The sequence below is a fragment of the Pezoporus occidentalis genome, unplaced genomic scaffold (assembly GCF_034315485.1).
Source record: "Pezoporus occidentalis ecotype Australia unplaced genomic scaffold, CSIRO_AGI_Poc_V1 ctg148, whole genome shotgun sequence".
Lineage (NCBI taxonomy): Eukaryota > Metazoa > Chordata > Aves > Psittaciformes > Psittacidae > Pezoporus > Pezoporus occidentalis.
In genome coordinates this window covers 1-25,762 of record NW_026913295.1, presented here as the reverse complement: position 1 = coordinate 25,762, position 25,762 = coordinate 1, and the positions used below count along the sequence as shown (strand labels likewise).

The 25,762-nt window shown below is 45.0% G+C and overlaps 2 protein-coding genes across 8 annotated transcripts in view; one reads left to right on the top strand and one right to left on the bottom strand.

Moving 5' to 3' along the window:
* The window catches only part of LOC134159508 (ATP-dependent DNA helicase Q5-like), a 34,215-nt gene extending 10,338 nt beyond the window's left edge, over positions 1 to 23,877 (bottom strand). The window contains exons 1-4 of one of the 4 annotated variants that reach the window (XM_062610513.1): positions 23,478 to 23,877; positions 22,998 to 23,109; positions 20,652 to 20,814; positions 20,222 to 20,304 (exon numbers count right to left, since the gene is read on the bottom strand). In XM_062610513.1, coding sequence (XP_062466497.1) covers positions 20,222 to 20,304; positions 20,652 to 20,814; positions 22,998 to 23,109; positions 23,478 to 23,781 — 662 coding nt within the window. In that variant the 5' untranslated portion in view covers positions 23,782 to 23,877. The remainder of the gene's footprint in view (positions 1 to 20,221; positions 20,305 to 20,651; positions 20,815 to 22,997; positions 23,110 to 23,477) is intronic. The other 3 variants (XM_062610515.1, XM_062610514.1, XM_062610516.1) reach the window with 3 other exon arrangements.
* Positions 1,778 to 18,525, top strand: SMIM5 (small integral membrane protein 5). 4 transcript variants are annotated; one of them, XM_062610531.1, is made up of 5 exons: positions 1,778 to 2,761; positions 11,174 to 11,327; positions 12,710 to 13,015; positions 13,114 to 16,534; positions 17,674 to 18,525. In XM_062610531.1, exons 2-3 carry the CDS (start codon positions 11,201 to 11,203, stop codon positions 12,829 to 12,831), a joined length of 249 nt encoding a protein of 82 aa, XP_062466515.1. In that variant the 5' UTR covers positions 1,778 to 2,761; positions 11,174 to 11,200; the 3' UTR covers positions 12,832 to 13,015; positions 13,114 to 16,534; positions 17,674 to 18,525. The 4 variants fall into 4 exon arrangements, 3 of the variants coding, with proteins under 3 accessions (XP_062466515.1, XP_062466517.1, XP_062466516.1); XM_062610532.1 differs by lacking the exon at positions 1,778 to 2,761 and adding an exon at positions 3,664 to 3,799; XM_062610533.1 differs by lacking the exon at positions 13,114 to 16,534.
* Positions 23,878 to 25,762: the final 1,885 nt, after the last annotated feature.

The following is a 25,762-nucleotide window of genomic DNA, read 5'->3' as shown; positions in this document are numbered from 1 at the left end:
TTTGGGTATGTAAAAAAGAGTTTAGTGACAGAGATATGCTCATTAGAATACAGGCAGAAAGTCATTTCTCCTCTAATACAATCCCTGACTTAAACCAGTGAAGACACTGATTTCACGATGTGAAGAACCACCCAGCACTTACTTGCTTTTCTTGTTTTAAGAAAGTGGGCAGAATTTAGAGGCGCTTTTTAAAACTTGGGTTTCATAGCAGAAGTGGCAGTTGTCTATTAAAATGCTGGTATTAGATACACAGAAACACTTCATAAGGCATTTAGAGATCAAGCCCTGCAGCCAAGCAGCAGCAACAGGTATTTTAGAAGAGAATTTTTTTTACTTCAGGGAAGAACAAAACGGAGATTTTTCTCCTTCCCAAGGAGTGCCCTAGCTGGATTACCAAATTCATCTGCAAAAAGTGGGTCACACAGGGGAAAAGTAAGAGTAAGCACTTCATTTATTCTTATTATAAACCCTTTAAGGCATGTCTGAACACACCAGAGGTCTAACAAATGCAGTTTGTTTCTTAACTTGTGTGCATGTGTGTGTCTGGGGGCAGCACAACTGTAGTTCTCCCAGAGCCTCACAGAACAACCCTGCCAGGGCCTGCAGCTCGCATCCGCATGGGCCTGGAGGATCACTCACCAGCCCAGAGGAGGTGAAGCAGCAAAGCAGCAGGTCACAGACTGCTGCCGCCAGGCTGGAGTGTGCAGGGCCTGGCACTGCTCAGGTAAGGAGGGCTGCAGCAGCGTGGCATGGTCTGGGGCACTGAATGCCTGGACAAAGCTGGCTTTATGTCCCCATGCGGAGCTGTGCTGACTCGCTCTCGCCTGGCACTCAAAGAGCTCCTTTCACATGGTGGGGAGGGGTGGGGGGACCGGGATGGGGACAACACATTTGATGCCCTTGTTCTGTCTTTCCAAAAGAGCTACTGGTGCTGCCTGTCCTGCCAGTGCAACGTGACTATAGAAATATCAGCAAGCTGCAAGACAGCTTTTTGTTTCCCCCAAAGAAACCAGGCAAGCATTCTCATTAGACCGCATCTCTCACATGCACTGATCTGTATTAGAAATAACTGAGGCATACAGCAATGGTCAAGCACTCTCCTCACCCCTGCAGCCTCTTCACCAGTCTGGGGAGGGACATCCACACACTCCCCCCTCCTTAATGCAAACAAAAGACGCCCCAAGCAAGGCTTTCATGGGAGCACAGATCAGCCCTGAAGTCACTGGAATTCAGACCTCCAGTTTCTAACCCATCAGGCTTGTAAAGCCAAGCCCTTTCCATCCCACCTCCTGTAACTGCCTGTATCTTCCTGCAGAATTACCCAAACTGTGGCCACGGCCCCGTTGAGCCAGCAGTGCTCCTGAGTTGGGTCATAACGGAAATTCAGTTGCAGAACTAAGATTGCAGTCCTGTAATAGAATTCAAAAGGCCAAAACCAGAGTTACTAACAGCGATGCTGAGGGTAATCACTAGATTAATCTTTAACACCTGAAACATAGTTGGTTATGCATTAACATGTGGTGGGAGAACTTCCTGAGCACCTGACTAATGCCCAAGACTTGGAGAGATTATTTACATAAATTAATAGTAGGTTTTATTATTATACATGTCCCAAAATTATTTCACCTTTTAAATATGCAACTGTATTATTTGCCTACCCCACCCTTCAACAGGAGTATGCATAAGCTGACCACTGGTCTTTAAAATGTTCAAAGTTATCATGTCATTTGGGACATCCTACCCTGATTTGACCTCATGGGATAGGATAAAGAGCAAGTAACAACTGAGTTCCCTAACATGTTTTTGCCTTCTTGCAATTAGTAGAAGCAGATGCACAGTCAGAGAAGATGCAAAGTCACATACCCCAAAAGCAGCTTTGCCTCTCCCAAAATATATCAGAAGAAAGCATTCCTTAATATAAGCCAGAGAAGGGTACACAGCTCATCAGAACTTCCCCCCAAAAAAACCAACCAGAAAGTCTTAGAATTAAGCCAAGAAATGAAAGCATTAAAACCGACAAAAATCATGCGAGTACAAGTAAGTCACATAGATGCCAGTAGCTGAACAAAAGCCATTCGATGAGCTTTATCAAATAGGAGGGCAAATGATGAGGTTGATAAGAAATCACCACTTTGCACCTGCCTGAAGGACATCATCTAAACTTCAACAACCTGTGGGACAAGACAGCGGGTGTCAGATGTTCCCAACACAAGGCACCAAGAGAGTGAACACCATGGCCAAGGGCAGGGGCAAAGTGACTTCAGCAGCAGCGTTCCTGTGCCCTGTCCAGTCGGGCTCTGCTCCACCGTCCTGCAGACCTCTTGTGCTGTCCCACCAAGGAGCACAAGGAAAAAGCTCCTTCCCTGGGAGTCTGTACGGGCAGCATCAAGAAAAGCTAATTGCTTCAACAGCCCCCAAACTATCGCAGGGAGAGAATCGAGTCAAGTCGCACTCCAGAAAAAGCTGTAATTAAAGGGAAAACAAGCAAAGACCTCGCTAGGAGGAAACGCAGGGAGGATGCGAGCAACAAGTGCCGCGCTCGGTGTGCGGGAGCTCCGCTCCGCGGGCCCACCCTCCCTCTCTGGCACATGTAACAGGAAACTTCCCGTCTCCGGGACAACCAATAACAAAAAACGGGCAGAGCCAACAGCGGGCTGTCAGCAGCCCGAGGAGAGCGGCGCCGGAGGAGCCGGGCGAGGGGAGATGACCTGAGCGCTTAACACGACCGAAACGAGAGGAGGAGAGCTGGTGCGCGGCTGGGGTAAGGCTGAGCTGTTGCCGCTGGTGTTCGGTCAACCCTAACACCTGAACTCGATAGCAGGGAGCTGGAGCTTTCGCAGCTGTCTGCGCGGGGAACTGCGGAGTCAGCCGCTGAGCAGAGCCTGCCCAGCCCGAAGCCGTGCGCAAGGGACGCTCGGGAGAAAAGCTTTAAGGAGAGCTGCAGGAACCTGCGCCCAGCGCGCCGGGGCCAAGGAGCCCGCCCGCGGCCCCAGAGCCGCAGCAGGGGCTCCGCTGTGATGCGGAAGGCGGCTGCTGTGTTCCTGTTGCTGTTAGGGAATGTGACTCAAGCTGATAAGCAGTCTAGCACAGGGCATTCTCCACTGCAGTGACTTGATATATTAATGTGGACAAGAGGGCTCCTCTGCTCCTCCATATGTGTATGGGAGTAACTGCTAGCACAGGCAAGCGCCTGTGAAACCAAGCGGGTGCAGCCACAGCGCTTCTCCAGAGCTCCTCCCAGCTGGAGCAAAGTTTAGCCCCCAGATCCTGAAGTAGAGAGCTTAGCAAATAAACCCTGGTCAGGGAACCAGCATATTGTGCAAGTTCAGCATCTGTGTCCAATAGACATAAATGGAAAGACTTTACACAGCTTCTAACGAGCATTTTAAAAAATCAGCCAGGGCACAGATGCTGGTTTACTATTCAAAACAGCCTGAGAAATCACTGTGCAAGAGAACACAGACACACACATACATGGTCTGTGATTTGCAGTAACAGGACTATCAGGTCTGAATGCAGTGAGAAGGGAAGGAAGAGGATGCCCCAATTACATGAAATTACAGAATCGTTTAGGTTGGAAAAGACCTTTCAAGATCATAAAGTCCAAGCCTTGGTTTTACATAAGAGAGGTGCCCCATAGCCTGAGCTCCCATCTCATTTTGCTTCTGGATACGGAAGGGGGACTAGAAGGGAAACTGACCACATATCCCCTGTCTCCTGCCACGTGAAGATGGTGACTCTGTTCGGAAGCTCCTGCAACTTCTAACACTGAGCCAGGACCACTTGCCTCTTCCAGAGGGTACATGGGCAGTCAGCTGTTTACCAACAGGCAGGGAGAGAGGCAGGAAGCCAATTCTCACCAAAAGGATCCTGATCTTACACATACCTGTAGGGAAGAATGTTAAGGATCAGGTATTTCCACTTCTCTCCATTCTCATTAATGCAGAACAGAGGGTGGCTCTTTCTGACCTACGTGTTGTACAAACAAACACCAGATTGGAACTGCCTGTGCAGGAGCAAAGACCCACACGCCTCCAGTCTAGCCCTATGTTCAAAGGGGATGAAGGCAAGTTTCTACCAGGCTAATGAAGTGTCACTGCAGGCTGGTTGTTGCAGTTAAGATGGCTTCTTAAATTATGGGAAAAACAAAGTTGGGGGTAAGGGGGAAGGCAGGAGGGAGGAGTGAGGGAAGAAAGGCTGGGGTGAGGTAGAAAAACACACCAAGTGTTCCGAGCCAAAAGAAAATCTTAACATGCTTGGCTGGGGGCTTGTCCAGTGCAGCTCAGTTGTACATGACGGGGGGGGGGAGGAAGAAGCAATGTGAAACACATGTCTGGATAAAAGCAGCTTGTGTTACAGCTGTCATAATGCACGGGCCTCTCAGCCTGAATGCACTGCTAAAATGGTTATGGGAGTGGAAGTACAAACTAAGCAGAGTTGGATAGAGCTGAGCCTTTCTGGAACACAAACCCCTGCTCCACAGACACAGGGACTGCATGAAAGCTGGGTGAGGAAAGCAGCACCCATCCCTCATTGCCTGGCAGGCTCTCACCACTACCCCCTGCAACCACAGCTGATACAGGGCAAAACAGCTTCTTCTGAGAAAGGAGCTGCTGTAGCCTTCAGTTCTGAACTCTTACACCCAAGTTCTGAGTTCTTACACCCAAGCAGCATCTTTACTAGGCTCAGACTAGCACATTTCATAAGAACTCAAAAATGCATGTAATTTCTGAGACATGCAGGTCTGAGATCAGCCAAGGCCAGGGCACAGCGGTGGCTGACAGAAGATGGAAGTGTTCCCAGCGCTCTCAGGGGGCTCCAGCTGCCTCACCTCAAACACCAAACTACTGAGAGATCCCAGGATGTTTGGAAGTAACTATTTACAAGGTTCTCAAAGCACACAGCTACCTCTGTTGGCTTTCTGGGAAACAGTTATTTTGCTAATATTAGAATAGACTTCCAGGCTAGATTCAAGCATCAGCAACCCTAAAAAAGGTTCTCTTGTAGAACAGCTACAGGTTTATTTTTAAAATTGACCTTTTCCTTTCACTGGATGGCTTAGTGCTTTGGTTTTCCCACTTGAAAATGGGACTAGCAGTGAGGAATGGGGTTTTGTGGACTTGTTTGTGGGATGGACTGGAGAAAACCTGGGTGTCCTGCAGAGGTGCAGACTCTCAGCTCAGTGCCCCAGTGGGTACCTCAGCTACTGAAATTGCAATTGCAAGGAATTCAGTGCCTTTTTATATTAATCTAATATTAGGTTGTAGGGGAGGGAAGGGACATTTACAGCGCTGCCTCAAAACCGATCTCCAAACAGTGGGTGGTGGAGATGACAGGGTATCCCAGCCAAACGGCTACCCAGTCCAGGCAGCTTTATAATCTGAAAAACTGTGTGGCTGCCTTTCCAGGCCAGCTGACCAAGTCAAAGCTTTTCTTCCATGACATTGAGCTGCAATTTACCAGTTTGGGTGTGTGCTGTTAAAAGGCTGAATTCTCTTGATTGTGGAAACTATTTTCATCTGCTTGGGAATGAATTATAGGTCTGTTTGGCTCCATTCGCTCCTGTTTTAGGGGAATAAAAGGGCTTGTCTGTGAACTGTAGTTTTAAATTTCACGTAGCTGGTCACCTACAGTCATGGCAGCAAACCATGCTGCATTAACAACTATGAGGGAAAACCATGCGCTAGTGAGATGACTACATTTCTATAGCCCTTTTCATCTCAGAAGTACTTAGAACAATGAACAATCGTACAGGAACTATTACATGTTCTGCCAAAATGCACCTAAACCATGACACCATCAAGCAGCCCAGCACTGTTTGAGGACTTGTGAGGAAGCACCACAGACCTTATCCATGCAAAATCAGAAGCGTGTTCCAGGAATTAAGAACAAAGCTGGTAGGTTTAGAAACTAGCCAAGCCTTCATGTTCTTAAGAAAAGAAAAGTCAGAGTTTATTTTAAAGTTTTAGACCAGAATAAAAAGCATCCCCTTCCCTTCAGCTGCTCAGCACCCTCCTTCTGTGAGGCTGGGACTGCCTTCTAAGATCTCCTACCAAATAAGTTACCACAATCCACACAGGCTTCCCATCCCTACACAGGTCCAACTTCAACCAATTTATTTAACTTGTCTGAGTAAGAACACTGCAAAGTATTTGCTTCTCCACAGCCACAGCCTTGGGGAAAAAGACAACGTTTCAATGAGAACGTTGCCCTGGATTCTGCTTGCTTGGGCACACCAGGGAGGGCCAGCTTCGTAAGGTGTCTGGAACATTGCTGACTTGCGTTAGGGGCACAGTGAAGGATGTCAAATTCACCGTCACTGGGACTTGCTGCAATAGGACTAGAGGCATCAGCAGCTCCAGGGTACCACCAGCAAACTCCCCACTCCAAAGCTCCATCTCCATCTTTAGATTATTACAGCAAAAAATCCATGCATGCAAAAATTTATAGAGGGAGCACAGTGAAGCCAATGGACTGGGATCACATCAAGAGAAATAAACCCCCATGCAGCATGGCTGGGTAAGGAGCAATCAAGAGCAGAAGCCATGCTTTCATCTACTTCATCCTGAACAGCCTCTGTGCCTGGAGTGTCACAAGCAGTCAGCGAGTTAAGGCCATTTCAGTTTGTAACTGCAGCAAGACCAGGGTCTGTCTAGCTAAGGATTTCAGAGCGTGTTAAGAGACCTGGACACACAACAATCAGCAGACAAACCTCATGAAATTGAAGTGGTTGCATGTTCTGCCACTTTGCAGAGATCAAGTCACCCAATGGAGGAATGGGATGACTTATCCAAAGTCAGAGAACCAGGAAGCATCACTGACAGTCCAGGAAGACCACCTACACTTACTGGCTTCCAGTCCTGAGGCTAAACCACAAACTTAAATTCATGTTGCTTGCACTGAAATTGTCTGCTCAAATGCCACTGGGGTCATGACTAAACAAGCGTCTCGTTCCTCAGCAGTAAAATTAAGCTCACCCACTCTCTGCAGTTCAACTTCTGATGCACCCGTGTAGACACACAGGATGGATACAGCTTTCCAAAACAAAGACAAGCAAAAAAAAAACCCAAGCAATTCACATCAATTCCACTTACTTAAAGTAACTTGACCAGCTTAAGGCAGAGAGAGGGATGTGGGACCCCACCTTACATGGTCATCCCAAAGCTCTTTTTCTCGCTTGAGCAATGGAATCTACCACACACAGCCAGTTCACAGTTACAGAGAAACCCTGACCAAGGTTTTCCTCTTGAATGTCTAGATTGAGGCCTTTTAATGGCTTTATTCTCAAAAGGGCTGAGCAGCCAACTTCTTTGAGTGCTTCAGTATGGCTTAAGTCCACTAAAACAGTTCAGAAAGATTTCAGTGCTATTATGGCAATTTTCACTGCTTTAGTCAGTGGGCATAGCAAGATGAATCTGCATTAAAAACAAACAAGCACTTTCTGGGAATCAATCTACAGAAGCCCTAAATATAGGATGTGCTTTGGTTTGAAAGGGTCATCTAATCCTTGCAGCAGAGCAGCACATGTTCAGATGCTGGGCATCCTCCTACTCTGTGCTCTCTTCTCAACCAAGGGTACTGTACAGGGCATTTGGCTTTTTTTCCTCAAAAACAAGTAAACCCAAATTAAAAGATTTGTTCTATTCCCTCCCCTGCTAGGCCTTGTAACATAGGGGAGGACAGAAAGGTTTGATGATCTAGTCCCACTGGCAACACTGGAGAGATGAGTTATTTTATACAGAACAGACAGAAGAGGAAACAGCTGAAACCAGTATTTTCAGCCTGTCAGGGCTCCTCAGCTGGAACTCCCCAACCACCTCTCACAGGCATCAGCATTGTGTTCACCTTCTTTGCTATGTGATTTTCTCATCTTGCTTCCCTTCATTCCGTTCTTACTTCATGTGATCTCTAGCTACAGCTGTGAAGCAAAAGTTCATGACATTAGGTCTGACAATGCCTTATGAAGACTATACTGCACTGTTGTCATTTTTCCATAATGAGTTCCATCAGTGGGGCTGCCCTGGCAGCATGTCTCCTCTGCTCTGGAAGGCTCCTATCCTCCATGGATGCAGTTCTGAGGAAGGACATGAAATCCCAATTAAGAAAAACACTGGCAGACAATTATGTTTGCTCCAAACCCCACAGAATCTGTGAGGTACTAACTTGGGTGGCTGCTCTATGCTCTGGAACAGCATTCTAATCTTAGAAAGTGAACTGTCAGTTAAGACCTACAACCTTAAGTTTCAAATCTCTTAAGACTTGCCCATTTTAATAATAATCATTACAGTGACTGCTTCAGCCAAACATCCTGCACCACCTGGGCCTCTACTAGTGGTGGTGACTGGGAGCTTACTTGAACACAGTATGATAAAAAAAAAAAAAAAGAGGATTAATTCTTACGGCTCCACTCTGCAATCTGTAAGTACTGTCATCGCTGTTGGGGTGTACATGAGCAAGATGAGGCAGAAGCATACGACACTTAAGTGACCCAGCGCTAGCCTTACCCTTATGCTAATCTCTAGGGCAAGATCTTGGTTCTGCTGAAATCAACTGGGAAAAGATCACAATCAAAACTAGACCTGACCATAGAATCATAGAATACTTAGGGTTGGAAAGGACCTTAAGACCATCCAGTTCCAACCCCCGTGCCATGGGCAGGGACACCTCACGCTAAACCATGCCACCCAAGGCTCGCCGAGCCTGGTCTTGAACACCGCCAGGGATGAAGCATTCACAATCTCCCTGGGCAACCCATTCCAGTGCCTCACCACCCTAACAGGAAAGAATTTCCTCCTTATATCCAATCTAAACTTCCCCTCTTTAAGTTTTAACCTGTTACCCCTTGTCCTATCTTTACATCACAGGTAGAATGGAAGATACAGAAGTCCATGAATATAACCAGTTTTCTTGGTGGGTTTTGGTTTTCTTGGTTTGGTTTGGTTTTGTTTTTTTAAGTAAGTGATTTTTCCCCTTGGCACCTGTGTGTGCTGTCAAAAGTGCAGTTGAGCAGAAAAACATTTGCTTCCTCATGGGTGGACTGGAGGCTGCATCACCAACATCAAAACTTTGACTCTGAAGTTCAAACCAAAGTAAACAAGCAACATTCCTTGCAAGTTTTCAAATAAAAACCCTTTAACTTAGCTCCAGCTCAGGCCTGTTACTGAGACACCTCTTGTCATTTTAGACTGGGCACTTGGCTAATCCATGAGGAGTTCTACAATCCTAATCAGTAATTTTACACTGGATGCCCAAACTTCAGAACCTTGGCTATTAACACTCACTGCTTCTGGTGCAGCCCAAAGCGTGGCATGAAAGGTGACAGCAGATTCTGTACTAGGAGAGCTTCCAGATAGGCTGCAGCACCTCCCAAGGGAGCAAACATTTTCAGAATGTTAAAGCCAGAAATACTTAAAAAAAAAAAATAAATAAAAAATTTCTCTTCTTGAGCCAAGAGCAGAACACACAACCCACTTCAGCTCTGCCTGCACTGCCACCTCTTGGAATAGCAACAACACTGGAAACTTGCTGACACAGAATCCTGCAGCACTGTGGAAAAGATAAAGCAGCCATTTCTGCAGCAGCTCACTTGGGGTGCAATCATCTAGAAAGAACTTGTTAAACCTAGTCTCAAAAGTTACCTTTTCAGGTTAAAAGGCCACAGCTTTGCCTCCCTGCTGAGTTGGACAGAGATCTTTCTGTAGATACAGATTTTCCATCTACCCCCATCCCTAGGATACCAGCTGGTTCCGATTTTTATTTCTTATCTTGGATTTCAAAGAACAAAGAAAATGCGTTTTGAATTGCATAAACATACAAAATGTAATTTAACTTGGCACTGAAGTATTGAAGCCCAGCATGCAAAGATATAGCCAAGGTCTCTCTGTCCTCAGTGTGTTTAGAAGAGCTGAACTCGAAGCAGCAGTTTGTTTGAGTAACCAAACCAGATCTGCAGTAATAAACTAGCTGGCTTATTCTGGAAGTACTCTCTTGGTCACTTGGCTTTGTGTTATCACCAAGATAACACATTAATAAATATTAAATAGCAATGTTCCAGTCCCACAAAACAGTACTATTACAATACACACATGCTAGTACATTCTGATATAATAATGACATAAGAGTCAAACAATGGGCATTTCTCAACAATATCCTACTCCAATTACTGACTGAAGCAAAATTTTAAGTTCCATAGCTCTCATGCAAGCTTGTTTGTTGTGATGCCTTCCAAAATCTTTCTCATGGGACAAAAGAACAGCAAATACTTGTGGCAAACCTGAGGCACCTAACTTTGACTAAACTATTTTCAGTAACAACAGTTCCTGGTGATCATGCTTCCTGGGAATAAAGAAGGTGTAAAATGACTGTGCAGGGCAGTAGAGATTAAGGGATTAACTTCACGGGGCAGGTATCTCTCCAACAGATCCAGGGGCTTTTGCTTTGCCCATCACCAGCAGTGATAGGTGGGCATCCACTGCTCTATTCATGTATCGCCCCATTAGAACAGACTGTGGCTTAAAAGAAAAAAAAAGCTACATTTAACTTAACATATAAAATTTGCATTCACCTGTAAGAAATTAAAAAGCGTCCTGCTGTCACCAGTGAACATAGACTTTAGTTCTTAATGTCACCATTCAGTAAAACTGTTTGGTAAAACATTATTAATGATATTGTAGTGAGGTATTGAAGTAAGTGCCTTAGTTTTTGAAGGGGCTTTCTGTGGGTGCAAGTGCAAGAAGTGTTCAAGGGCTGTGTTAATCAGTAAAAAACAATTGAAAACTACATACACTGGAGTTCAGCATTTGGAATTCCAGTTAGAATTGCATTTTTAACTGCAATTAGAAGGACAAAATCAGAGAACTGGCAAAAAAGCCTTACTTTCTTAGGTGCAAGCCAAGGGCAGACACTCTCCAGTTCTAACTCTGTGCCTGCTGAAATAAGTGTCCTTTTACTGCTGAACAGTACAGCTGACAAAAGCACCCTCAAACCCAGATTTTGAAATTAAACCAGCGCCAAAACACGTAGACAATTAATAGTTCTCCACCTTAGCTACTGGGAGCAAGGACTGAGACCAGATAAACTTGTTTTCCTTGTGATCACCAGCCCTATAAGAAGGCTGGCAGTTTGCTAGCATTAGTCAGTGGAAAGGTTTATTCTCTATTTGGTTCTTCCACAGCATAAAGCCTGGAGAGGTTGAGCCAGAATGTCTTCTGAAGGATTTCTGAAGGAAATGCAAACCATTGGTGAGAAGTTTCTCCTTAAGCTCCAGAAACTGCCCAAGGCTGACCCGGTGGAGATTGTGTCCTTTTGTGTGGTTCTTCTGTTTATCGGTGAGTGTATCAGTGGTTGCAGAGGGATGTCAGAATGTCTCTTCTCTTCTATGGGGGCAGCTTACTCCAGTCTTTGTTGCTGGGTTGGTGTTGCTGGCAGTCATTTCCTCTGAGGCCCAGTTTAATTTCTAGGTAATGTTTTAATACTCAGTGTCTGTCTCTACACGCATGCAGAGAACACCAGGCAACAGTATTGCTTTCCCCAGAGCTTTCATATTATAGCATTAAACAGCAGTACTCTACCAGAGCTGCTGCAATGTTCTGATGCATGGGAGATTGTTTATGACAAATGGTATTAGGGCACCTCACTGCTGAAGAAGACACAAAGTCTGAGACTCCAAGTATCATTCCTGTGCTTACTTCAGTGGAAAGACCCTATTTATTCTTCTCTGGTAATGGCAAGATCCCTCCTCCTGCTCTGTGTGGGGATGGCATGGAACTAATAACAAAGAGCTGCTTGATCCAGAGGGATGGAGTTTGTTTAGACAATGGGAAAACAAGCAGGAAGGAAGAAAGGCCCTCCCCCTCCACGAGGTACGCTTTGCTCCCAGCCAAAAGGAAGGGAGTGGATCCAGCCTGGACACTCCTCCCCAGGCTGGAATTCAGAAAGACACACCTGCTGCTTTAGTTTTTTCATACCTACAGCTGGTTCCCCACAGGTCCCATAACCTGGCAGCCCAGCTGCAGACTGTTAAGGAACACAGGCACACACACGTGCACATTCACACACTCTTACGTGTTTTGAGGGATTAAACACATCATCCTTTCCTATCCCTGATAAATTAACGTACTCCTCCAACACCAACCATTATGCCTAGTGTAGGGTAGCAGTGATTTAGCCCAAAGGTTCATGAAACAATCCTTGCATTTGCAGTGTGTATTTTTTTCAAACAAAATACAGAAGAAAGAGTAAAGCCAACCCAGTCACAAGTATCTGTCCTTATTAAAGGGTACACTGTACACACTCCTCAGAAGCACAACTGCCAGTTTGACTAACCAAATCCTCTTGAGTTGCTTCTGACACAACTATGGGGAGAGCTGGATCTTCATCCTTTCCAGGCACACAGCTGTACTTAGTCACTGCACATCACCTCCAAAACAACAGCCCATTAAGCAGGTAAACATATGCCTCCACATGGTTTGGTGTATAGCTGTTAGGATCATGAAATACTCAGTAATGATTGTTCCAGATTAAATGGATAACTAACACAAGGGAGCCCAAACTTAGGAGGAGGGAGGTGGGGATATGGGCAAAAAAAAAAAGGCAAGAAACCAGGCTTTGTTCATTCTGCTGCTCACTGAACAACTTAGAGGAGACACAGGGTTACTGTGTGGTGATTGCTCCTATGTCAATAAACAATATCCTTTGCTCGTCTTTCTAGTTACTGTTCTGGTGCTCATGATCATTGCCTGCAGCTGCTGCTGCTATAGCTGCTGTAGCTGTGATGGACATCCTGACCACAGACGGAGAAAGATCCAAGTCCGCCCAGCTGCCCATTCATGAAATGCAACAAGTGGTGACACAATTTACTATCAAGGACATGCACGGACATCATGATTCAGTCCCATGGGGATGACTTTCTACACCAGGTCACTGGAAATGGCAATAACAATTCATGACTCAAAGGACCAGAAATCACAGCATGGAATTCCTTCTTTCTGTGACAGCCACTACTGTGACCAGAAAGGTAATGCTAATTTACCATCACTGTCTCCTTCTTCTAGGGTGGGATGAGGGTGCTGGACACATGCTGCTGAGAAAACAAACATGCTTTCCCATTGACAGCCCTGCAACTGGGCTAGCCAACAATTCCCTCTGTGAGCATGGAGCCACAGACCAAAGCAGAGAACACAGAGGCTGACACCCTAGGCAGCGCTTACTCTCTTTACAGGTGGCTAATCCAGAAGGGTGGTGCTGGGTGCTAGCAGAACCCCCTGACATCACTGAGAGATCTACATGCTTAATGCATCTTGGATCAATCCCAAACCTGCTATCTCAAAAGCTGCCTGCAACACACACATTTAGCAGAGACGTCTGCTGAAAACAACAAACTTCATCCAGACATACCAGCTGAGGCTCTGAGCACAGCCAGAACAAATGCTCCTCACTTTACTGCATGGCGGATACAGTGATATGAAACTGCCAGAGAGAAAAAACAGTTCATGTGCAATACCCTTTGTAAACAGAAACGTGAAGGCAAAAGTGAAAACTTCACCAATGCTACAGCTTCATTTGATCATTCTGCTGCTAAATGTGCTCCCTCCCCACCCTCTGTGTGGCTCTGCTCCTCTGCTTACTGCAGGTGAATGGTTCTTATGGAGTATGGGAGTTTGAGATGAACAAACCTGTCCTTCCTTGAGAGACCTGTGTGCCTGACTCCCTGCCCTGTGTGCAGTTTATTTTAGTGGACATAAACATTATGCCTTAGGTTTATTTATTAGCACATGCAAAGGCATTTCAGAGGAGTGACATACCAGGTGGTAACCATCACTGCAGGGCACCCATGCAGCAGCTGACAGCGAGCACTGTGACAAAGCAGAGCCCAGAACAGCCTGTACAGCTGGAGACAAGTGCAAATAAATCCCTTTTCCACACTGCTCCCACTGTGTATGTTTGGTTTCTACTTCAGTGATTTATGTACATACAAGGCTATGGTGCAGGTCACAGCTTTCCTAACTGGGACAGCCATAGGAAGACCATCACACTGCACCTGACTCTGTAAGCCACTGGTCTTTCTGCCCCAAACGTGAAACCAGCCACCTTTATGAGAAGGCATATTGATAAGTTATCTTCTATCCTTGTACCCCAATTGCTAAGTGTAGAGGAATCAAAGGGATTGCACATGTACATACCAGAGCTAGCATCTAGCTCTCTAGAGAAAAGAATCAAATTTATAACCACAGACTTTTAAACATTCTTAAACATTTTAAACACTTCAAAAAGAACAACAATTTTGAAAACTTTGTAAAGAAACCTCTTTTATCCAATGCCTGCACCCAAACCAGTAAAAAGCACACTCCACTGCTACATCCTCATGTATTCAATTTTTGCAAAGAAACCATACGTAGGTATTTTGTATTTTTGTACTGTTGCCCACTGGGATACAGCTGCAGCAGCAACACAGAGAATAGGCTAAAAATTAAGAAAAAAAAATTCCAGCAGAAAATAAGGCTGTTCCTTAGAGTGTAAGTATTTGAGCCCCAACTTGACAACTGCCAACAGAAGACTGCACTAGTATGAGCTACTGCACACAGTTTCACTGAGACGGACGAAGTGCTGGCCTTTATTGTACTTCCCCAGCTTTCACTCCAGACCAATAAATATGTCAGGGTAGGATAAGCTCAAGTGTGGCATCAACCTATTCTAATCAACATTCAGAGATACATCACACAAACCTCTCTGTCAGATATGGCTTTGCTCATTTTGCTTACAAACAAGTGGCAATCAAGGTGACATATGAAGTCTCAGAACCTCTTTTGTAGGAGACAGACTCAACAGATGTTTCTGGATCTAATGAGATCTGTGAAAGCACAGAGCTTACCTTCTTTCCTAGCTTATCCTAGACAGCACCAGCTAGAGGAATTAACAGAATCCCATTGAGAAATGTTACAGCAGCATGGAACCAGTCTATGCTAAGTCAGGAGGAAACTCAGCTCACATACCAACTGACAGCTTGATGTCACTAGGAATAAGCTGCCAGGCCTTATCTCAACAGGAAAAGCTACAAATACACGTTCTCCAGGGGTTTTACAAGTCAAACCACTGATAGATAGCAGGCAGGGGGACAAGAGAAATGGCTCCTGTCTTATTTCTGCCATTGCAAGTTCCTGAATTAGAAACAGAGACTAAACACAACACTTAAGAGAAGGAGTGAAAATTAAGCAATTCTCTAAAGAACTCATGTGGCTTTCTGGAGCAGAGGAGCAGTCACTACATACAGGAGAATCCCTAGACTGATTTCTACATACTTGCCTAGACCTCACAAGCCTAATGTTCTGCTTCCTACCATTTTGTACAATTGCTCGCAGCTGGACTATTCGTACACTTAGTGTTTAGTTATGCCCACTGCTGGCCTGGGTGGGCTCTGCCACCTTCCTGCATGCAACAGATCAGTTTGGCATGAAAGATGCCCAGCAAATCCCAGCTAAGTACAGTTCTTCAGTTTCTGTTGACAAGCAACATGTCAGCCTCTGGGTCCCTGCTCACCACTCACACCAGCTTTTGTGGGTTTGGTTTCAATCATTACCCACATAAGGGGACCTGGAATGCTCTGAGTACTAGTGAGGATAGATCCATCCTCTCAGTTTCAAAAAGCAGAGGGAGATCCAGAAAAGCACAAGACTAAGGTGAGACTGTTTCAAATACAGCAACTTCTGTACATGTTGTGAAAGCCTGAGTGACCCTACAAGGAACTGCAAGGGAATACAGTCACTTCAGCCATGATGACACAAGTGTTGAAATAATTCCCTGAAAAACCTAAAAGAGACAAGAAGCCAGCCTCTGCAGCAGAGGTGGCTGAAGTTCCACTGATGACTTGATGGAATAGCTTCTATTCTATAACATCATCCCTTCCTTTCAAAGTGATTTGCTTGGCTTGTGAAAAACAGTTTCCTTTTACACACACACAACCTCACACACCACATTGTCCTCCTCCTCCTCGCCTCCCATCCCTCTCCAGCACCATCCTTCTGGTCTTCTTCAGTTAGGAAAGCAACAGGGACACAGTTTTATTGAAGCTAATGGCAGTGCAAGGCTCTGGAATGAGTTTATCCACCCAAACTCTCACACTGAGTTTTGGACTGGAGGGCAGTCTTGTTCACAGTCATTTTAAATATGGTGGTCTCCTAACAGAGCTTACAATACAGATCCACTCAGGATCCAATAAAAGCCTCTTCTCTCCACTGCAGCCTTCCCCAGTCAGAGGGCATCATGAGCCTTTACAACCACTGGAAGAGGTGTACAAGTAGATAAAGCCATGGAGAAGAAAGAACCTCTTTTCAAGTAGGCTCAATGCCTTTGACCAGATTAGCCACACCTTTGCAGGGAAGTCAGCTGTTAATCATTGACTGTAGTACAAACAGGCACCTTCCATGCTGGCTCTGCAATCTCCAGGTGCAGTAAGGGAGTTCTTCCCCACAGGCCAAGATCTCTTGGAGGGAATGCAGAGAACCAGAAGAAACACCTGCTACAAACATAACAGCTTCAGGTATTTATAAACTTGCATACAGCTGTCCTGTTTCAGAAGATTTAGCTGTGGTTAGCAAAAGAGATGAGAACTTTCTAGGGTGAACAGTCACACTGGGCTTCTGCCTTTGGGTCTACATAACTAGTATCTAGACTGTCTCCATTTTAAATGCAAAGTAAGCTATCCAGAACCACCTTCATGTCCCATATGCCTGTTGGTTAGAGCCTGGCATGGTGATTTGCCATCATTCCAGAAAACAACACATGAACTGAATATATTTGGCTGCTAAGAAGGAAACAAAAGCTTCAGCATACTGAAGTGTGCTCCTAGTCAAATGTATTTGGCAAGGATGAAATACACTTTCCTTATAGTATTAAGGATCCAGACATAATGGGAAGCAAGTCAAACAAATTTTCAAAAATAATGGACCTCCCTTAATGTATTAGGACTGCACAGTCATATTTCTGAGAAAGTTTGAGGAATAATCCATCTTTTCCCTTGAGAAGCAAGGAAGCTTTAGTAAAACCACAAGATGCTTGCACAGAGATGCTGGATATTCTTTAGAAAGCTATCACCAAGCCATTATGCAAAGTACCAGTGAAAGAGTAAATCTGTAGAACTCACTGAGATCCCACTTTGAATTATTGCTGGACCCAAGTACTGCACGGGAGGAAAATATGCTTCTACGGTAGAGTAACAGAAAGTGTTACTAAAGCAAACTCCCTTAGCAGGAGATCTTTTTACACAACTACTCTAAGCCCCATGGCAGCACGAGATGGACATGAAGAACTTTAGTTATTTTTTGCAGGTTTTTTTGGTTGGTTGGTTTCAAGTAAGTATTAATTTAATCTCCAGTGTGTTTTCAGAGTTTATCTCCCTTTTAGAGATACTTCCAATGGCAGCAAAGAATACCTGGTTTTCATGTATAGGCTGTAGAGTTGTAAAGCCAGAACCTTTCCTCTTTACACCTCTGTAGATCTGATTGTGAAACTGGTCTTACCTACCTTTCTTCTGGCTTATGCTCCCATTGCTGTAACTCTCCCTTTTGGGTAAAGGGTGTTGCAGGCACAGAGAACATGAATGCCTATATTGCTTTGGGGACTGGGGCTCAGAGCACAGAGAGGACACCAACAGCTGATAATGTCTTTGTTTATCTCTAGCAGGGTGGAAGCCAACATGTCTTCAGTACAAGAGGCATCCTCAGCTCTGGAAGACCTAAAGAGACTGATTGAAACAAGTGATTGGGCTCTTGGAGGGCTAGTGGTGATTGGCACCTTTTGTCTTGTTTTTGTTGGTCTCCTTTTATTTGCTGCCATCTTTGGCTGCTGCTCATCCCCAAGGCACAAAGTGGGGTATAAATAGCAAAACTCAGACACTGTACTTGGAGCCCTACGCTAAGCAAGAATCAGCCCAGCTACAACCTATAATTGTGTTGTTCATAGAAAATCATCTTCTCTCATACCCTCTTCTCTCCCTGGATGGTTATTTCTCCCCATGCAACTTCCCTGAATCAAGAGAAGGCACCACCACCAGCAAGCTGCTCTGCAAGTCTACAACAAACTCAACACCTCTCTGCTATCTGCATTCAGAAACTGTGTGACTAGACAAATACCAAAGTCAGCTCACATCTGCCTGATTTTCATCTTTCAAGCAAAACCATTGGTCACAAGCAAATGGTCAGCTACCACCTAAAACTAATAAAGATGTCTTCCACTGATGCAGTTACAGGGTTTTTTTTTCCACCTTGCAAATGGGAAACAAGAAACTCTGACCAGCGAAAGCTTTGCTCAAACACACTCCCCAGAACAGCTTATACCATTGCTCTCCTGTCATACTTGGACAAATGCCTAAATATACTATGCAAAAATCCTTGCCAACATGCAAGTCTGTCTTTATTTGTTCCTATTTAGAACCTTGCAAGGTCAGTTTCACTATCCAAACAGTGAAAGCACACGTGAATAGAACTGTATTAATTGAAAATGTAAAAAATAAATGCAACATACTGTTCCTTTACATAGAATCTTAGTCTCCTGTAGTTACAAAGAGGGAAGCCAGTGAGTGGTGCTGCAATATGTTACTCTGGGATATGTATACAGCATGTTATAAAGTAGGAACAATGTACCAGGGTGGGGGAGGGAAGAAAAAGTATGGAAGAGGTGATTTCTAATTAGGGCAGAGATACTCTGCTACAGAAACCTCTCTTACATACCCAATGAAATCCTGTATCTGTTACTATTCATTTGAGCAAAGGAGAATGTTTTCTTTCTGTCCTTGCCTAGTTACTGCCTCATTGCTGATACGCAACTCTAGAGAAAGTCCTCACTTGAGACAGCAGTCAGGCTCTTTACAACGTGCATGAAGTAGGAGGTGCAATAAGACAGTAACATGGAGCCCAACTCATGCCCTCCCTGGGGCATCACCCTGGAATGTCCTGAAACCCCTGCTTCTGGTTTGTGCAAGGTTAGTTCAGTGATCCCAGTCCAGTTCTTATGGCACTAGCGTCCATTCCAGGAAGTGACTGTCCTGGCTAACTCTACTGTTATAAACAGCTTAGGAATCAAGGAGAAATAGATACCAAGACAAGGCTTCCTGAGGTTAACATCTAACCAGATCGATACAGCTGCCCCTCAGATTATACAAATCCCAGACACAAACAGCCACCTGGCCACTCTTACTGTTAGCTAGTAACACGCACCAGAAGGAGCAGAGCTGCTTAAAGTAAGTAGATCAAACTAAACAGCAAGACAACTCCCAGTAGCTACTTCCCAGAATCACCTTGACCTTGGGCAGAGAAGAGCTCCTTCAAATATTCCAGGACTCAGAATTGTGCCATACTTTAGTACAAGCAACACTTTCTTGGAGCAGCCCCATAAATCAGGATTTGTTTACCAAGCACGACCACAAGGAGAGCACATGCTAACCAGGGCATCAGAAAAGCATCACATGTCACAATCACACTGAAGAAGTTGTCCCAGACACAGGTGTGAAAAATGAAACAAAATGCAGACTTGAAAGCAAGACACATGTTGACTGTTTTCAGCTAGTGAACACAGACTGCTCTCGTACTGGCAAAATTATAGCCTTGATGTCTTATCCAGCATGGAATAGCAATGAGTACAATTACAGTTTACAAGTCAGAACCTAAACAATTCACATTGCTGTTGCTACTCTGCATTTAGACTGGGGACATCCATAATTTGGGCCTGTTTCTGAAACATTCTAGGCACCATTGGCTCCTTCTAAGGTCAATAAGAATCATAGATACCTCATTCTTTGCAGAATGGAGCCACTGAGGTTTAGAGAAATATTAAATCTAAATGCTTCCATCCCATGCTGATTAGGCTGCCTATCTCTTTAGAAGAGAGATAATGTAGTGAAGAAGGAAAGAGTCAAAACAAAAGCAAATGCAACTAAGTCAGCCCATCATCAAAGACAGAGCATAGTAAAATTCATAGCCAGAGGAATTACATTTTAATATCACCATATCACTTGGTCAGGCTCCAAGACCAACATACCAGTTACCTGAGAGGTGGGAGTGAGAGAGAGATGTCTCAGGGACACCTTCCTCAGTTCAGACAGCAAAATATCAGGCGATTCATTCAGTATTTTTTTTCCTGGACATGCAAGATCTCAGGAATAACAGTGCCCTGGAAGGGACAGAGCATGGTTTCCCCAACACTAAACAGTGTTTGAAAGAATTGCACTCACCCCAGCTCCTCACAGAAGTTCACAATGGCATCAAAAGCTGTCATCACAGCTTTGTCAGATTCTTTTAAGGTGCCTTCTTTTTCCTGAAAGCAGAAGGGGGCAATAACAATAGTCTTAAATTTAAATATAAACAGATAAAGGAACTCTAGTGACAACTAAATCCAACCCTTCTCATCAATCCAGCAAACACCTATAGACACCATCCTGCCTCTGCTCCAGTCTTATGCTCACCCATGCCTCTCTAATAGAGCTGAAGCTGTAGCCCTTTCCCTTTCTGTTTCATTCCTCAGTACTGTCCCTTGAAACAGGGCTACTGACAGCTCAAGACCCAGAAAAACTCACTTCATCTTTGCACATTCTGCAGGCAAACCAGATCAGAGCAAAGGCAGCAGCATATCTAGGCAGGTGGGTACTCTTCTGCAGATCTTACCTGGATGTTAGAGAGCTCCTTCTTAATCAGAAAGCTGACTTGATCCCTCTCATGCCTTGAGTAATATAGGCGACAGCAGGATGGCTTCCCATCTCTCCCAGCTCTGCCAGACTCTTGGTAATATCCAGCCATTGACTTAGCAATATTCCAGTGGGCAACAAATCTGCATGGGATAAGGCAACAGGAAACATAAGGCTGCAGGTTTCTCAGATCACTTCATATACAATGGTGTTATTTGTGGACATCAACAACAGTAAAATATAGGGCAGCAAAAGCATAAAAGACAGGGTTTAGCAGAGCAAGGGATTTTGCACACAGAAATGTAAGTCCTCTTAACATGAGACACAAGGAAAACAGCTGGGCTATAAGAAAAACAACACACCAGAACAGCATGTGAGCAGGATTTTACTTTAAATGGATGGAAAAGGATGAGCATGTGAATATCCCAAACATGCATAGAATTGTACAGCTATGAAGACTGAGAATAAGGACACTGAATTACAGAGTTTGGGAGATTTTACCATGAAGTACAGCATTAATAAAAAAGTCCTATTTATTTTGTGGAACACAATTTGAACATTGCAGAACACCTTTTGAAATAATCGATTTTAAAGACATTTTTTCTGCATGGGAAAGTCTGTCTTACCAAGCTGACTTGTAGATGAAGGCATCCTTCCTTCCTTCCTAGCCAGATAATACAAGTATAGAATCATTGCTAAACTTCATATAATCTCTGACTGTTTTCAACACACCACTTCTTTAAACCTCCTTGTACCTGACTATTTGGCAATTCAGCTTATACCTGCACTGACAGCATTTCACAGGACAGTAATGCTGCCAATGTTTTAAATCCCAGCCTGCCTCCAATCCAGCATGTCCCAGGGGCAGGTATGACACAAAAAGGTGTGGCAAAAGAGTAAAGGACAAAAGCAGGCAAACATGTTTGAAGAAACACAAACACTCCAGAACAGGCCAGGCAAGGAGCATCAGAGCCCTACACATTTAATCCCCATCAGAAAGTTTACTGAAGCAATTGATAATCTCAAGCAAAACTGAATTAACAGAAAGGAGCTGATTCCATCACAAAAAGAGACACCACCCATTTTCCCTTTTGTGTGGAAAAGTCACCTCCAGAAGTTGTCAGACCTGATCTTAGTTGATATATGTATGATTGCTCAGAACTCTGCCAACAGAAGGCTAAGCAGCAGTTGCTTGTTGCCTAGGCTCAGGTATAATATCCTTTAAACTATTAAAAAAACATCCTGTAAAAAGGCATTTTAATTGCATTCCTTGGCAACTAACCAGATTATAAGCATGTTTCAGCTACATTTCACTCTCAACCAGCCCTATGCATTTCAGTTACTCTGCTTTTTCTAACAGCCACTCTCCTGAACAGGGCAAGGTGGCTTCACCGGGTCATTAATTCAGCTACTGTCCTAGTAAACTTCTCATTTCTCTCTTGGGTCACACGCATCAAGCAGCAAAACAGTCTGTCACTGCTATGTGATCTTGTTGCCTGGCAACACAGGGACACAGAAGGATGGCACAATTTTGAACTGCTGCGACTGTCTCACTGCTGTCCTGCCCCTCTCTCACAGCATTCAGAGCAATCACTTTATGTGGATTTCAGAGTAAAGATTAGGTCTGTGTGGGGCATTGAGTGAGCTGCACCTGAATTACCCTCTGCTAAGCGATCACAGCTCACAATGCCAACTCAGCACAGCCATAGTGCAGTAGAGGAATTCTAGCAACACAGAGCGATTATGGTGACAGAAGTCCCAGAGGAACAGCTGTTGAAACCATGTGCAAAGTTTTATCCTTGGACTAGAGCTGTATTTTGATATGGTTATTGCCATTTGTGAACTGCTTTATTCTTCCCCCCATTGCACTGCAAAAGGAGATGTCTAAAAAAGAGTTGGCTCTGATCATTTTAATAGAGGGTGTATGAATTATTTCAGGTGCTCATATTCTTCCCACTGCTTTTTAACAGCAACTACTGCACTAAGAGAAGTGAAAGGGACAGCTGTGACTGCCTCAAGATGTCTTCTTTTGAAACCCTGGAGGGTATGGCAAAAAAAAAAATAAAATTCCTCCAGTTTTCTTGGTTCGGAAGATGACTGGCACAGAGGAGCTCTGTTGGCTTGTTCTTCATTTCTTTATAGAACCCTTCCAGGTTTGTTTTTACTGGTTCTAAGATAAAAACCATCCAGCTCTGTTCCTGTGGATTTAGCAAGTGTTCATCGGGCATTTGAATCGCATGTATCAGGTAACAGAGAGACTGAGGCTTTCCCTTCTCACTGCTCAGGTTTCAGACTCCGGCAGGGCACAACACTCAGCCTCACATACCTGACGTTGGCTTTGTCTACTCCCATTCCAAAACTGATGGTTGCAACAATTACAGGGATCTTCTCCTCCATCCACTCATTCTGGATTAAAGTCCTGTCAGCTGCCTTGAGTCCTGGGAAGGAAAAAAGAGGGAAGAAAACAACAGGGAAAGAAATAAATTAAATTCCTTCTCCATTCCCCCGTTCCAAGCCAATCCCTGACGGAGACAGCAGCAGCTGTTTCGATTCCAAAGAGAAAAATCCGATTCCTTCCTGGGATAAAAGCAATTATTATATTTAGGCTGTGCAAGATCCAACAAAACCAACAGCTCTGGAGTGAAAGGAATGCTGTCCTGTGGAAGACCCCAAACTTATCTTACATGAGCATCAGACACATTGCAGACCATGCCTAGAAAACTGCTTCCTAGATAGCCCCAACCCAGGCCTTAAGGATTGTACAGTTCTACCACCTATTGAGAGACGCAGATGCAGCTTCCTGTACCTGCATGATAAGCCTTGGCTTTCACTCCTCGGTAGCTCAGCTCAGTAGCCAGCTGGTCACACATATCCCGCATCCTGCAGTACACAATGCCACAACCGGAGTACACCTGGGCAGACAGGAGAGAAAGTCCACACAGCCTGAAGCCAATCAACAAAGCTGCAGTATTAGGATGGCAGAGACAGGAGGAATGTCCAAAGCTCATCTCTTTACAAGCTGATTCCCTGGCAACTGAAAATACTATGTCAGCACAAAAGTATATCAAAGAGAAAGACAGTTTCCTTACAAGTCCTACAAGTCCCAACATCAACCAAATCTGCTTCCTCAATCCTCTCCCAGTAGACAAAAGGCAAGAAGCAGTCTCCCTCTGCTGTCCAAATAAACACAGGTGCAGAGGCTACAACCGAATAGCTGAGAGTTATTTTGGGAATTAATGTCAGAGCAGGAAATTCAACACGACATTCAAATGCTCCTGTTCATCCTCACTGTCGTGGTTTAAACCCTAGCCAGACAGCTTGTTCACTCACTCCCAGTGAGTGGTGCTGGGCTGAGAGAAATAGAGGCCCCCCCCCCGCCCCGGGGCTCTCCCCTTCCCTGCTCCCAGAGGAACAGGGAGGAGGATCGAAAGAGTGTAACTCCCACGGGTTGAGACAAGAACAGTCCAGCAACCAATGTACAACACAAATCACCACCGCTACCACCACCAACAACAATGATAAGAGAAAAAATAACAAGGGAAGAGAATACAATACCACCGGCCAAGAAACGAGTCCGACCCAGAAGCCCGTGTCCTTTCGGGTAACTCCCAGCTACCCCTCACCCCGGGCATGACATGCTGTGGTATGGAATACCTCCCTGGCCAGCCTGGGCCAGGCGCCCCGTCCCTGCTTCCTCCCGGCTTCCCCCCCTCCCTGGCAGAGCATGAGCCTCACAAAGTCCTTGGTCAGGGTAAACATCACTTAGCAACAACCAAAAACATCGGCTTCACCAACACTGTTCCCAGGCTGGAAGCCAAAACACAACACTGCACCAGCTACCACGAAGCAGAAACATGGCTGCTACTGCTGAACCCAGGACATTATCCACCCCTTATTCCATGCCATTCACGTCATGCTCAGATCCCACATTTTCAATACACCATCGCTCTCCCACGTATATACATCCATATAAACACAGACCAAGAGAAAGAGATCATTTTCTTAGTGCATGGACCAATCCCTATAATGCTGCCAAGTCCATTCGGTCCATGATGTCAGGTTCCATCTCTTGTAACAATCTTTCAGGGCAGGAAAGGCTGTGTGCAGTATTGGATCGTTGCCTGCTGATGCTGGTCGTTCCTTTACTGCAGAACTCATCAGGTTCTATCAAAGTTCATTCTCTGTTGGGATGATGGTTGGAGGGAAGTCAGGGCTAGTCCCTGGTGACCTGGAGACATCTAGTTGATGGGCTATAAAAGTATTACACAGCAGGCAACAGCATACAATTAAGTTCATTGGCTGTTTTCCTCTAAAATCAAATCCCCTTGAGGTATACATCAGACTTCCCCATCTTCCCGCATTACCCACCAAGTATATCCAGGCTCCTGAGCAAAAGCAATCCCATGAGTGGGTTTGCCTTTACCTGAAGCCAGAATAACCCAGACTGTCTTCCCCAGCAAATTCTTCATATGCACCACGGGAACTTGTCCCCCTCTACAATATGTAAAAGTTCTGACTGGGCTGAGCCAGCCCTGTTGGCAGATCCTCTGGTGTTGACCAACCAGGTGGCCTTTGGTAAGTGTGTATCCCAATGCTTGAAAGTTCCCCCACCCATTGCTCTCAGTGTAGTTTTTAACAGCCCATTGTACCGTTCGATTTTCCCAGAGGCTGGTGCATGGTAGGGGATGTGATATACCCACTCAATGCCATGCTCTTTGGCCCAAATATCTATAAGGTTATTCCGGAAATGAGTCCCATTGTCTGACTCAATTCTCTCTGGGGTGCCGTGTCACCACAAAATCTGTTTCTCAAGGCCCAGGATGGTGTTCCGGGCAGTGGCATGGGGCACGGCGTATGTTTCCAGCCACCCGGTGGTTGCTTCCACCATGGTAAGCACATGGCGCTTGCCTTGGCGGGTTGTCAGCAGTGTGATATAGTCAATCTGCCAGGCTTCCCCATATTTATACTTCAACCATCGTCCTCCATACCAAAGAGGCTTTAACCGCTTGGCTTGTTTAATTGCAGCACGTTTCACACTCATGAATAACCTGGGCAATAGTGTCCATTGTTACGTCCACCCCTCGATCACTG